Here is a 13580-nt window from a genome sequence, read left to right on the forward strand (position 1 = left end):
AATCAAAAGGGAAGAACAAGGGAGAAAAGGAAGGAGAGGAGAGGAGGAGAGGAGAGGAGACGAGGCTGTGCAAACACATAGAACCAGGTTCACAAGCATTTGTCAAGCTGGGCAGTTGGTTGCAGACAGTTAAGAACATAAATGCATCCTGATTTTTGTGAATTCTGGATTCTAGGCAATTTTTTTACTTTCATAAATGACGTGGCAAGCCCAGAGACACCAAGGCTATGAACTGCCAAGTGTAGAGGTGCCGGGGCTTAGTCCTGGACTCAAATTAAGTACTGTATACATTGCATAAACACCACCCTAGCCCCAATGACCCTAAATGCCTAAGTCCCTTGAAAATGGGACTAAGGTTCCTAAGTCATTTATGTGCTTTTCAAAATGTTACTCCCTCATTTGTAGCAGCTAGTGGGTTTATTTTCAAAGGTGTCTAGTAACCCCAGTTCCTACTGAAATCAGTGAGAACGTTAGGTACACAGCACCTTTGAAAATGTGTAAGTCTGCTTCATTGAAACAGCAGAGCCTGGTGTCCCAGTGCTTTGCTCAGGATGTATGGGAGTCTAGTCTGCAGCCTGAGACAGAATCAGAAAAACAAAATATCTTTTGAGAAATTTTCTCTCTTAAGTGATGTCCGCTACACTACAAATTGGAACCAAGCTGGGGACAGCTGGGTTGAAACCAAGTTCCCTGATATGCCTGTATGTGTGGTGCAGTTAGGGGCTTTATTTAGGCCCTGATTTTATCCCGTGAATGACTTGTAAGGGACAGAAGCAAGGATGGAATTAATTAGTGCCACCTGAGTTGTTAATTTTAAATAATGTAATGTAAACAACTAATGGCGAGGTTGGTTGTAACAGAAATAAAGGAGTACTTTCCTGAGCTATGCAGACCGGAAAGAAGTGGTGAAATCCTGGCTCCACTGAAGTCACTGCCAAAACACACTTTGACTTCCGGGGGGCCAGAATTCCACCCAAGGAGTAAGAGGAAAAGAGAGGCAAAATGACAGGGGAAAGTACCATGTTACATATGAGCAACCTGAGATTAGCATATAACACACTATTCCCCAAAGCTGAACACCACCAGGAGTCATTGCTATATATTGGAAATGACACAAACACGAGATGAGTGAGGTGTCTTCTATACCATCACTTGCCACTCGTCTAAAATTCTGCAGTAGCTGTGATTTCTCCTTCTGTTTAGTAATTACAGCCAATTCACAGTGGGACGAAATCTGCCAAAGCAGACCATATGGTGGAAAATTCCAAAGAACATAAGCACAGCTAGCAGGATGAAAATCACAGTAATTTAGATATGATAAGAGAACATTTGTTTTAGAAAAGATTTTCATTTAATCTTCATTTGAAGATTTTCATTTTTAATACTAAAAATGGGTGTTCTGGAATTGCACCTATTGTGAAATATTCTATATTATGCTTGGTGATAGGTTTACCATATTGCTGGGCCTATTGTTAGAAATGCTAGATTAGTTAGGCTAGGTCTACACTACCCGCCTGAATCGGCGGGTAGAAATCGACCTCTCGGGGATCGATTTATCGCGTCCCGTCAGGACGCGACAATCGATCCCCAAATCGACGCTCTTACTCCACCAGCGAAGGTGGGAGTAAGAGCCGTCGACGGGAAGCCGCGGAGGTTGATTTTGCTGCCGTCCTCACAACGGGGTAAGTCGGCTGTGATACGTCGAATTCAGCTAAGCTATTCACGTAGCTGAATTTGCGTATCTTAAATCGACTCCCCCCTGTAGTGTAGATGTACCCTTAGAAAAGGTGAAGTTACCAGGCTAAATGGACCAGTGATCTCCTAGTACTACTTCACAACAACTTCCCACAGCTGTCTTGATTGACCACAGATCACTTTTACCACAGCTTTCCTCTGCTGAATTCCCTTCCCACCACCCAGTTCATTGACCACATGTCCCCTCATCCCAGTCAAAGCTTGTCTATAATGTTGACTCCCTGGCTTTTCCCTGTCTAATCAATTTACTTATCTCAGGTGTCTCTCATACATGCACAGCTGCGGTACCTAATCACCAGACAATTAAAGGCAGTATTGAGGGTACACCTCTGCTCCCCATCTTTCTTATACCTCTCCTCCTCCCTCTTCTCTATTTCCTCCAACTTGCTCATTGTGGGCTGGTCATACAGAGAGATTCCGTTATTGGAGTGAGTCTTTCTCAAAGTAGATATAACATTTAGCTCACACAGTCTAATCTCCTCTTGCACGGTTTCCATGGGTTGAGTCCTGCCAATGGGAATGCTCTGCCCCCACGCCAGAGACTCTGATTCTGCTGTAACTACAGTGTCTCTTGGTGAGTCATGGATAAATAGGCTTCCCACCCACCACCTTTCTAGGCTTCCCACTCACCACCTTACATTGCTGCCTATGCTCCAGCACTACCTGACTTAGAGACCTGCATGCCTCTGGTTCTTTCTAATGCTGCCTTTTTTTCTCCTCCACAAATCATGGACCTGAATGCTTCTTGCTGCCTCTCATTCATCACTCCCCAACATTTCACACAAGTCAAGACGTATATCCCCCACAAGTCAAGACATATAGACCCACTTCCTTCTTGCAATTCTCCCACTAGTGCCCATTTCTTTGAGTCACCCATTTTAGAAAAGTCACAGAAAATGTAACAGAAAAGGAAAACCCTTCTATAGTTTTTCAACCCTCCTATAGAATTGAATACAGCCTTGCTATACAATTCTACAGGATGGCTAAGCAAACCTATATATAAGATCTCACTCTACTAAATTGCATTGATTGAGAAGTGATTTCTATAGAACTCTGTTGGTTTCCTTCCTATTAAGTTCCATCAGAGTTTTCCAAAGGGACAGCCAGTCCCTCCTGCTACTTCTTCTGACTGCCTTCACCCCCCTTTCCCCATCACCAAGCATAGAGCTATGCCAGTGGAGCCACTATATTTCTCCCGTCCTTCCTAGCCCTGCTGGTTAGTGGCGGTTAATATGTTTACCTTCCAAGGGTATTGAATTTAATACACAGAACCTTCCCTTGAATGTATTCTTTTCAAAGGAGCTGCACTAGCTAACACCTGGTCTGAACGTGACCGCTGAACCTCTCCAATCATATTCCGAAGTGATTTCTCTGAAGAGCTGTTCTGTGCTTTGGGGCTCAGCTCAAGCAGTTCTGAAGAATGCCCAAGGTGCAGTCATTAAGTAATTGTCTTCAGTTGCTTGTAAACACTGAAGCAAGGCAGCTCTCTGAACAGCTGGAGCACACCTGATGTTTTACTTGAGATCTGCTGGTTCCCCGTGTACCAGGCTGTGACAGACTGGGGAAGAATAAGGATGAGATGGTGGAAGTGCTGGGTACACATCTAGAATCACATTTCTTCTATAGATGGGCTCAAACTGTAAAATACAGCTCTGAATCCAAACTCATTTATGATTATAAGGCATTATATCAGCTCAGATAACAGTATTTTTGCATTGTTATTTTACTGCAGCGCCAAGCAACATGGGGTGAGGAGGGGCATAGGGGTCATAATGTCTGTTTCAGGTTATTGCTGTAATGCAGAGCATTCCTGTAAGCACTCTACAAATGGAGAGACCACAACTGTGGTAATCAGCAAGTTAATAAATGTGTGATTTATTTTTAAACAAAGGACTGGACAATGACTGAGCAGCAATAAAAATATAAGACAAACCTTGCTTGTTTAAGTAGCAAATTAGCTCCCAGCATCAAGGTTGAAAAACAGCATAATAATAACTCTGATACTGTACACCCTGAGGATTCAACACTTCTCATTTTATTTCCATGAATGTGGCCAATAAGGTTGAGTTCTTGTGAACAGATGCACTGGTTTGGTAACTTAGTCCTATGCTGGTGTTAAGGTCGACTCCAGTATATATGTTTGCATTTAAACCTGTCAGACCCTAGTCTGGGTCTGACAGGTTTAAAAGAGCATGTATATTTTAAAAGGACATTATCAAGATATCCAATATATATTAGGGCTGTCGATTAATCGCAGTTAACTCACGTGATTAACTAAAAAAATTAATCGTGATTAAAAAACTTAATCGCGATTAATCGCAGTTTTAATTGCACTGTTAATAGAATACCAATTGAAATTTATTAAATATTATGGATGTTTCTTCTACATTTTCATATATATTGTATTCTGTGTTGTAACTGAAATCAAAGTGTATATTATTTTTTACTATAAATATTTGCACTGTAAAAATTATAAACAAAAGAAATAGCATTTTACAATTCACCTCATACAAGTACTGTAGTGCAATCTCATTGTCGTGAAATGTCGAATTACAAATGTTGAATTTTTTTTGTTACATAACTGCACTCAAAAACAAAACAATGTAAAACTTCAGAGCCTACAAGTCCACTCAGTCCTACTTCTTGTTCAGCCAATCGCTAAGACAAACAAGTTTGTTTACATTTACAGGAGATAATGCTGCCCTCTTCTTATTTACAATGTCACCAGAAAGTGAGAAGAGGCATTTGCATGGCACTTTTGTAGCCGGCATTGCAAGGTATTTACATACCAGATATGCTAAACATTCATATGCCCCTTCATGCTTCGGCCACCATTCCAGAGGACATGCTTCCATGTTGGTGATGCTCATTAAAAAAAAATGCGTTAAATTTGTGATTGAACTCCTTGGGGGAGAATTGTATGTCCCCTGCTCTGTTTTACTCACATCCTGCCACATATTTCATGTAATAGCAGTCTCGGATGATGACTCAGCACATGTTGTTCATTTTAAGAGCACTTTCACTGCAGATTTGACAAAATACCAAAAGGTACCAATGTGAGATTTCTAAAGATAGCTACAGCACTCGACCCCAGGTTTAAGAATCTGAAGTGCCTTCCAAAATCTGAGAGGCACGAGGTGTGGGGTATGCTTTCAGAAGTCTTAAAAGAGCAACACTCTGATGCAGAAACTACAGAACGCAAACCACCAAAAAAGAAAGCTGCTTTGGATTGTTATTGAGCAGAACCAGTCATCAGCATGGATGCGTGTCCCCTGGAATGGTGGTTGAAGAATGAAGGGACATATGAATCTTTAGCGCATCTGGCACATAAATATCTTGCGATGCCAGCTACATCAGTGTCATGAGAACGCCTGTTCTCACTTTCAGGTACATTGTAAACAAGAAGCATGCAGCATTATCTCCTGCAAATACACCTTTACCCCGATATAACGCTGTCCTTGGGAGCCAAAAAATCTCACCCTGTTATAGGTGAAACCGCGTTATATCCAGGGCTGGTGCAAGGATATTTTGCATCCTAGGTGAAACTTCCATCTTGCGCCCCCCCCCCATAACATTGGTTCATTGAGGGGCAAATCCCAACGAGCCATTATAGACCCCAGGGGCCAGCCGTGCCCAGGGGCTGCTCCCCAGACAAGGTTCCCCCCTCCCCGCCCCCTGAACTCCCCTGGAGGGTGCACAGCCCCCCCGTGAGCCCTCCCCACCCCACCCCGGCGGCCCCCACCCCGAGTCCACTCACTGGCTTTGCCGGGCTTGGGCCGCTGCAGCAGCTCAGCAGGGAGGAGCTGCCTTCTGGGGGGTCCTGCAGCAGATGCATGTGGGCAGAGGCCCCCATGCGCCCACCTGGCTCCCCCCTCACTGCGCTCGGGCTCCGCGGCTCCCAGGAGTGTGAGCCGCCACCGCCACTGCTGCCCCTCCCAGAGCAGGCTCAGGGCCCCGCGCCCTGGCGGCAGCTCACATGCCCGGGAGCCGCAGAGCCCGAGCGTGGCGAGGGGGGAGCTGGGGGGCCTCTGCCCGCATGCATCTGCTGCAGCCTGCAGGAGCCCCCCGGGGGGGCACCAGGCCGCAGCCTGGACAGGGTTCTTGGCCCCCTGTGCTGCGCTGGCTCTTCCATGGCTGGGGCTCGCTGCCACCGCAAGCCGATGCTCTGGCTCCCCGGTACCTCCGGAAAGTGGCTCCTCCCTGGTGAGCCAGGGCACCGCTTTTTGGCGCCCCCAGGGCCGTCCTTAGGATTTATGGGGCCCTATGCAGTATTATTAAACTGGTGTTCCTATGCCCGGCGGCAGCCTGAACTTGCAGCCTGGCGGGGGCAGCGGTGGAGGGACAAGGCAGAAAGAACAACAAGACGCCCAGCCCGCCTCACGGTGGCGGAGAGTCACCATTCCCCGTAGAGACCCCTGTACCCTCTCCCTCATGCAGAATGGACATGCAGAAGGTACCTAATTAAAAGCACTAAACTTGGGAATAAAAAATGTCAGTCACAGGTTTTTTAATATGCTCTGAAGTTTGTCAGACATTTATTTGCAAAAACTTTGTAGTAAGAGCGAGTCAGCTGTCTTGCTGAATACAACATTAAATATTATGGAATACATGATGCACCTCTTCTCTCTTTTACATTTTCTTAATCAGTATTTCTAAGCTGATTTTATATTTTAAATGTACTCTTAAGCCTTCATAAAGTAATCATTCCAGATTACTACATATTTAACTCACTGAAATAGACATTATTTTAAATTAATCAGTCACAGTGGTTTAGTGTGTTCATAATAATGTTCATTGCTTTTAGAAAAAGGGAACACTAATTTACTGTGTGTGATCTCCATAACAATACACGTTTATGAAATTTCACCAACTTTAAAAAAATATGTTTCCAAAGATTTTAGGCATAACAAAGGATTTTATATCTTACTAAGGTACTGATTTTGCTTAAAACTAGTTAATCAGATAGTCAGAAGTAAAGAAAGGGAAACTCTTTGTCCAGCTATCTGGAAGCAAAGGGCTGTTGCTTCCTTGGGGCGGGGAGGGGGGTGCGGGGGATGAAGGGAGAAATGGATGGACAGAAAGGACAAGAAGACTTTGGAAGTAAGTTTTTTTTAACTATAGTAATTAAAATGTGTATTTTAGATAAGGGTGGTCTTTTGAAGAATTTATTTAAAAAACCATATGTCTGAAGATCCAAGCATTTAAGGCTAAAAATGATTGTGCATCTAAAAATCTATGCAAGGATTTTTTAGAGATGTGTTTTTAGAATCTTCACCAACTCACTAATGAAATATTTTTAAAGCAAATTTTAAACTAAGGTCCTGACATGTTCTGAGTAAATATTACAGTAATGCACAACTGTTTTTGTCAGTACATTCAGAAACTGACAGTAGATACCTGGGGGTTGGCAAATGCCTGTTAAATGTCTTCATTACCCCTTGAATGGCTCTTTAACAGTTTCACTGTTGTGCTAATAGGTCTGGCAGGCTGGAGACTTTTTCTCTTTTAACTACCAGATCCCCTTCCCAGGAAGACTCAGAGCCTGCAGGAAGTGTCAGAACAGGGATAGGAAAACCAATAGGGTGGATACTAAGACCCAGTGGAGCCCCAAATTTTCAGGTGCCGCTCCCAACCACTTGCCGTCCTAGGCGACTGCCTAGTTCGCCTAGGGGTTGCACAGGCCCTGGTTATATCGAACTTGCTTTGATCCACCGAAGCGCACAGCCCTGCCCCCCTGGAGCGCTGCTTTACTGCATTATATCCGAATTCGTGTTATATCGGGTCGCGTTATATCGGGGTAGAGGTGTATAAACAAACGTGTTTGTCTGAGTGATTGGCTGAACAAGAAGTAGAAACTGAGTGAACTTGCAGGCTGTAAAATTTTACATTGTTTTATTTTTGAATGCAGTTATTTTTTTGTACATAATTCTACATTTGTAAGTTTAACTTTCAAGATAAAGAGATTGCACTACAGTACTTGTATTTGGTGAATTGAAAAATACTATTTCTTTTGTTTTTTTACCATGCAAATATTTGTAATAAAAAATAAATATAAAGTGAGCACTGTACACTTTGTATTCTGTGTTGTAATTGAAATCAATATATTTGAAAATGTAGAAAACATCCAAAAATATTTAAATAACTGGCATTATATTATTGCTTAACAGTGTGATTAATCGCGCAATTAGTTTTTTTAATCCCGTGATTAATCACGATTAATTTTTTTTAATCGCTTGACAGCCCAAATATCTATATATATATTTTTTAAAAATATGTTTCTCTCTGTTTTAATAATCATCCCTTGGAAACAAGACAATGAAATTGGGTTCATTACCAGTATCAATTCCCCCACTTTTTCTAATGAGATACTTCTACCACAGCCATCACCAGCTTTAACAGTCTAAAATGAACACACCAAGAACCTCTGAATCTCTCTGTCCCCTCTAAGGGAGGCTTTTATTTTTGTTATATTTGTTTATGGCAACCCCTGACATGAAAACTCATTTTTGAATTATTATAGGATTGCTCATAAGTACTGGGCCGTTGGCAGTTATTCTTTCCTTAAAAAGAAATGACACTGAAGCATTTGTTTTGGAAAAAAAATACTAAGAATGTCTTGGACTGCACAAACATAAAAGAGGAACAAAAGACAGATCCAAATGTTGCCCCCACGAATCATGACAGTGTCCATCACACTGTGGATAACAAGAAATTTGTTAAATAAAAATAATGTATCTAATACTTACCAAAATAAGACCTGAGATTAATGAAGAAGTGCCTGTCAAGGCAACATAGAACTTGGGGGTTAATGTGTTCAAAAACATACTCACTGAAAGAGAAAGAGAGGAAATCATGAGTACAACAGCAGGAATGGTTCTCCCTTTTGGCTTCCCCACCAACTCCACCCCCACTTTGAATAAATTACGGTACTTGCTCACCTTAAAAATAAAATCATATAAAGCACATCTCTATTAGTTTGCCCACACATGATAAGATGCAGCCCAGTGTTCTACATACAGGAGCTCATTTTCACAACAGAGTTCATCACAAGGAGTTACAAATCACTTGCATACTCACTTGGCTTTTTCCACTCCCCACTGCACAATGCCATCACTGCATTTTAAAGCTCTTGAAAAGCTAAATGCCAACAGAGTAGTTAAGGCAGACAATACAGTATCTTTCATCCGCCCCAACCTATCATGGGGAATCATGAATCAATCTGAACCTGGGCTCAACTCCCTGCTCCGCTTCAGACTTGTGACCATGGACAAACCACATGGGGACAGATGTTTAAAGGTAGCTAGGCACCTAAAGATGCAGGTAGGTGCCAAATGGGACTTTCAGAAGCATGTAGGTGGCTAACTCCAATTTTTTGAAAATTCTACCAAGCACCTATCCGCATATTTAGGCATCTAAATATCTTTAAAAAGCTGGCCCTTAGTCTCTCCGTCCCTCAGCACCTCATCTGTAAAATGGTGATGACAACACTTCCCTTCCTCACAGGGGTGCTGGGAGGGAAAAATACATCAAAGATTGTGAGTTGCTCAGATACTACAGTGATGGCAGATGGATTGACTAGGAAAAAAACCCCACTAGCTTTACCAGTCTAGTTCATTCTGGAATCACCGGGGACCCTGCTGAGGACTAGCACAGCCCCCAAAACCAGGCATGCTGGTTGGGGAGGAGTCATGGCCATGGTAGCCACGGAAGAATTAATTCAGCCCTGATAGGCTAACTGGCCTTCTATGAAGCCCTCCAACAGCACTGTCAGTAGAATCACCAGCTGCTCCCCCTCAGTCCCTTATGGAGAATTCCTATAGAATTTGAGAGAAAATAATCAACTTTCTGTAGTTTTTTGTTGGACCATCCTACAGAATTTAATATAGAATTATAGCTCTGCTTTAGAATTGGATAAGATGGTTACCAACAAACCAGCCCAACTCTCTAGCAATGAAATCATTCCCTATTCAATTATAGAGAGCTCTGGAATAGCTTGTATGGAATCCTGTTGGTTTGATCCCTATTAATTTCTTTCAGATTTTACATACAAATCCTTCCAATCCCAGAGTGTTGTGGTCCTCACCGGAGGACACTGCACCTCTCTGCACCACCCAAAGTGATCCAGCCCATGACCTACACAGGGTCAAACTTGATGGGGGGTCAGAGATATTGCCCAGGCCATGCCCAGCACTGTACACTCTATTGTTTTGTTTTCTGAACACACCTAACAGACTTGTATTTAACTATAAAACAGCCATTTAAAACTCTGATTGAAGGCATGGGGAGGCCGGTGGGTTCACTCAAGTTCTTTTCTGTGTCTTTAAGAATGATCCTTATTGAAGCTAAACAAACTTAAACTGAAATATGGAGAGGAGATAATGAAGGTATGCTATTAATCCTCACTGGCACGTGGTTAATTTTCAATATTCAGTAAGAAATAGGATTGTCTTCCAGAAAAGAATCACATAGAACTTGAAATTGCCATGCAGCAGCTTTGTGTTGTTTCTGCATGCATCTTTTCTCATATTTTTCCTGAAGGAACTAGAAATTGTTAAAGAGTGTGTATGTGTGATTTTTCATTCTACTGAATTTACATTAGCACCAAACTGGCAGGGTGGAGTCAAGAACCAGACCCCGTCCTTTTTAGTTCTGTGTTAGTTTTACCCCTCAAACAAACTGGAAGCAATAGTGAGCCAAAACTTAGCTGGTATAAATTCACCTACTTTCACTGATTTCATTGTCTTCAATGGGAGCTATCCTTATTTACACCAGTTGAGGAACAGGTGCAATATTCAGGATTTCCATCGCACCTTATTTCTTTTCAAATACAAACTACCTGAAACATTAGTGCCTGCTACATCCAGCCCCAAGCTATGCTGAGAAGGAAGAGAAATGCAAAGACTGTAATAGCTTTGCTCTTTTCAAACCACCCACACATCCTTTTGAAGAAAATATTCCTCATTCTGGAGTGCAAATGTAAGCTTGAGACATAATCAAACTGGAACCCTGATGGTGTCACTGATAAAATTATAGTCTGCCAACTAAATCTACTGCCCTTCTTAGGCTAATATATTCCTGAAAAAAATCATCTGCTGGGATATTGTTGTACATGTGTGCCGGTTATTACTTTGCTACAATGCCAATGATGACTTCAGTGGGTCAACAGCAGTAGACTTTATTGAGGTGCTTCCCCTTCAGTTCCCGTGCGCAGGAGTAACCTAATGGGGCATGGAACGTTAGAGTTTGTCATATTAAATCAGAAACATCGCCCAAGTGGGATTTGATTTCCCAATGTTTTAATGACAGAGATTGAGTGATTTGCCAAAATACTAAAGTTATGGTGGCTTCCAGCTTTAGAAACTGGGACATTGATATTGGCCCATTTGGAGTCTTGGTGGAATATTGATTCTGTCCATATCACTTAAAGCAGCATTTTCTGTTGAGTTGTGAGAGGGCACTGTTGCAAAAAGAGAATTTTCTGTCTTGAGAGCCGATGAGTTAAGCACAGTCACTCAGATCTTATCATTATCAACCACACTGAATGAACGCTACATCAGGGAAAATTTGTCCACGTAGAGGACTGTGCAAGCTCCTCTGTCCACTTAACCTCTGGATTGCCTCTCCATGGATTAGGGCAGAGGAGCAGCTCCTGCTCAGGGGAAGCACCATACCCATGGTGCTTTGGGAAGTGGGCTCTGTAGAGATATGTTTGTAGAAGATTATGATTTAGAGTCGCTCCCTCACAAGGGACAATATTATGAACATAGGTAATTGGAGATGTGCCCTGGAGGATGGGTTAGGAACACCACATGGCTGTGTGCAGCAGTTCACCAAAGATGCTGTCCAGTTTGTTTTATTAAAGTTTCATTCCTTTCTCATTCAGTGGTGTGTTATTTAATGAACTCCAAGACCGTTACCGGCTCCTTGACACAGACTCCAAATAGGCCCTCTGTCAAGGGGACTGTTGTTGGCATGGTGCTTGTCAGAAGCTGGGAGAAGGGATATTGGATCCACATTTATACAAAGCATGTAGCCCCAAGTCCCTGCACAGGGGGACAAAGAAAAGGGACATCTACCCTAAGCCCTGCAGAGTTGCTCAAACTTCGTGCAAGTGAGGATAGAATTTCACCCTTTGAATATGCCCAATTCCTCCATAGGGCATCTGGAAAGTACGCCACTGCCTTCATCACAAACAGTCTATACTGATTCATATTTTAATAATCAGAAGTGAGCAGAAATCGCTCTCTGTGGAGGGGATTTTTAGTGATACAATCTTTGTGCCAATGCTCCTGGTTTCTCCTTCTTTGCGTGTTCTCGCTCTCTTACTGCTGGATGCCACTGTGTTAACTTTTACTGCTTCTTGCTAAAACAGCTCCCTCCTCTTAGGCCTTGTCTACACTGGCAAGTTTCTGCGCAGTAAAGCAGCTTTCTGCGTTGTAACTCCCGAGGTGTACACACTGCCAAGCCCTTAGTGCGCAGAAACTGCCCAGTTGCAGTGCTGTAAAAATACCACCCCAACGAGAGGCGCACAGCTTTCTGAGCCGGGGCTACAGCACAGTGTAGACACCCTGGTCGATTACAGTGCTGCGATTGGCCTTCGGGAGGTGTCCCACAATGCCTATTCTTGGCTCTCTGGTCATCAGTTTGAACTCTACTGCCCTGCCCTCAGGTGACCAACCATGAGCCCCACCCCTTAAATTCCTTGGGAATTTTGAAAGTTCCATTCCTCTTTGCTCGGTGACGTGGGCAGTGGTCTCAGCACATCTTTCCAGGTAATCATGCCTGCTCCACACACCAGGTGATCCCCCGCTTGGAGCAATGCTGAGCTGCTGCACCTCATCAGCATTTGGGAGAGGAGGCAGTTCAGTCACAGCTGCGCTCCAGCTGTAGGAATTATGATACCTATGGACAGATTTCATGATGCATGACAGAAAGGGGCCATGACTGGGACACACTTCAGTGCAGCATCAAAGTGAAGGAGCTGCGGAAGGCCTACCACAAGGCGCGGGAGGCAAACCGCCACTCCGGTGCTGTGCCCTTGAGCTGCCGGTTTTACAAAGAGCTGGACGCGATACTCGGTGGCAACCCCACCTCCACTGCAAAGGCCACTGTGGATACTTCGGTGGCTCACGTGCCAGTCGAGGGTGGACCAAGCCTGGAGGAGGAAATCTTGGATGAGCATGTGGCGGGGGAGGGGGACCCAGAGGCAGAGGATGACTCGGAGGTCAGAGATGCATGCAGCCAGGAGCTCTTCTCTACCCTGGAAGGAGGCTAGCCGGTCGCAGCTGTCAGAGCTTGGCGAAGCGCAAACAGGAGAGGAGACCCCTGATAAGTGGCTTTGATTTTGGGAATCGCTGGAGCGAGTTGTAGGAGGCAGGAGGGTTGCAGAAAGTAGGCTTGTGTCTGTATGATACCGCCACACGCCTAGTCTGAGCAGCGGAACAGGGTGTTGATTGACTCCCTCACTTCACGGGAATCTGCCTCAGAGATCTCCACAAAATTCTCATGGAGACACTGGGCAATCTGCTGCGGCAGATTCTTTGGCAGAGCTGCTTTGTTTCTTGCCCTATTAAGGGTAACTTTCCCGTTCCACTCTGCTGTCACTGGGGGGGGGGGGGGGGGCCCATTCCTGTACACAGGCGAGCCACATAAGGGCCAGGGCAGAAGCTGCAGTCTAGGAGAAGACTCTCCCTTGATTCCCTGCTCACCCTCAGCAGTGAGATATCTTCCATAATGAACAGCCTGTGGAAAATGTGGGGACAGTAATGATTATAAGGCCTCTCTACCGTGCTGGCTCTCCCCAAGAGCCACGTCCCCTGTGTATA

The 13580-nt window shown here is 44.0% G+C and overlaps 1 protein-coding gene across 2 annotated transcripts in view; it reads right to left on the reverse strand.

The window, feature by feature from the left end:
* ST7 (suppression of tumorigenicity 7) overlaps positions 1-13580 on the reverse strand; it is a 245792-nt gene that overhangs the window by 101972 nt on the left and 130240 nt on the right. For both annotated transcript variants that reach the window (XM_026648736.1, XM_026648735.1), the window contains exon 2: positions 8502-8584. In XM_026648736.1, the coding sequence (XP_026504521.1) occupies positions 8502-8584 (83 nt within the window). The remainder of the gene's footprint in view (positions 1-8501; positions 8585-13580) is intronic.

Source organism: Terrapene carolina, unplaced genomic scaffold, assembly GCF_002925995.2.
Source record: "Terrapene carolina triunguis isolate 2854851 unplaced genomic scaffold, T_m_triunguis-2.0 Scaffold68, whole genome shotgun sequence".
Taxonomy (NCBI): domain Eukaryota; kingdom Metazoa; phylum Chordata; order Testudines; family Emydidae; genus Terrapene; species Terrapene triunguis.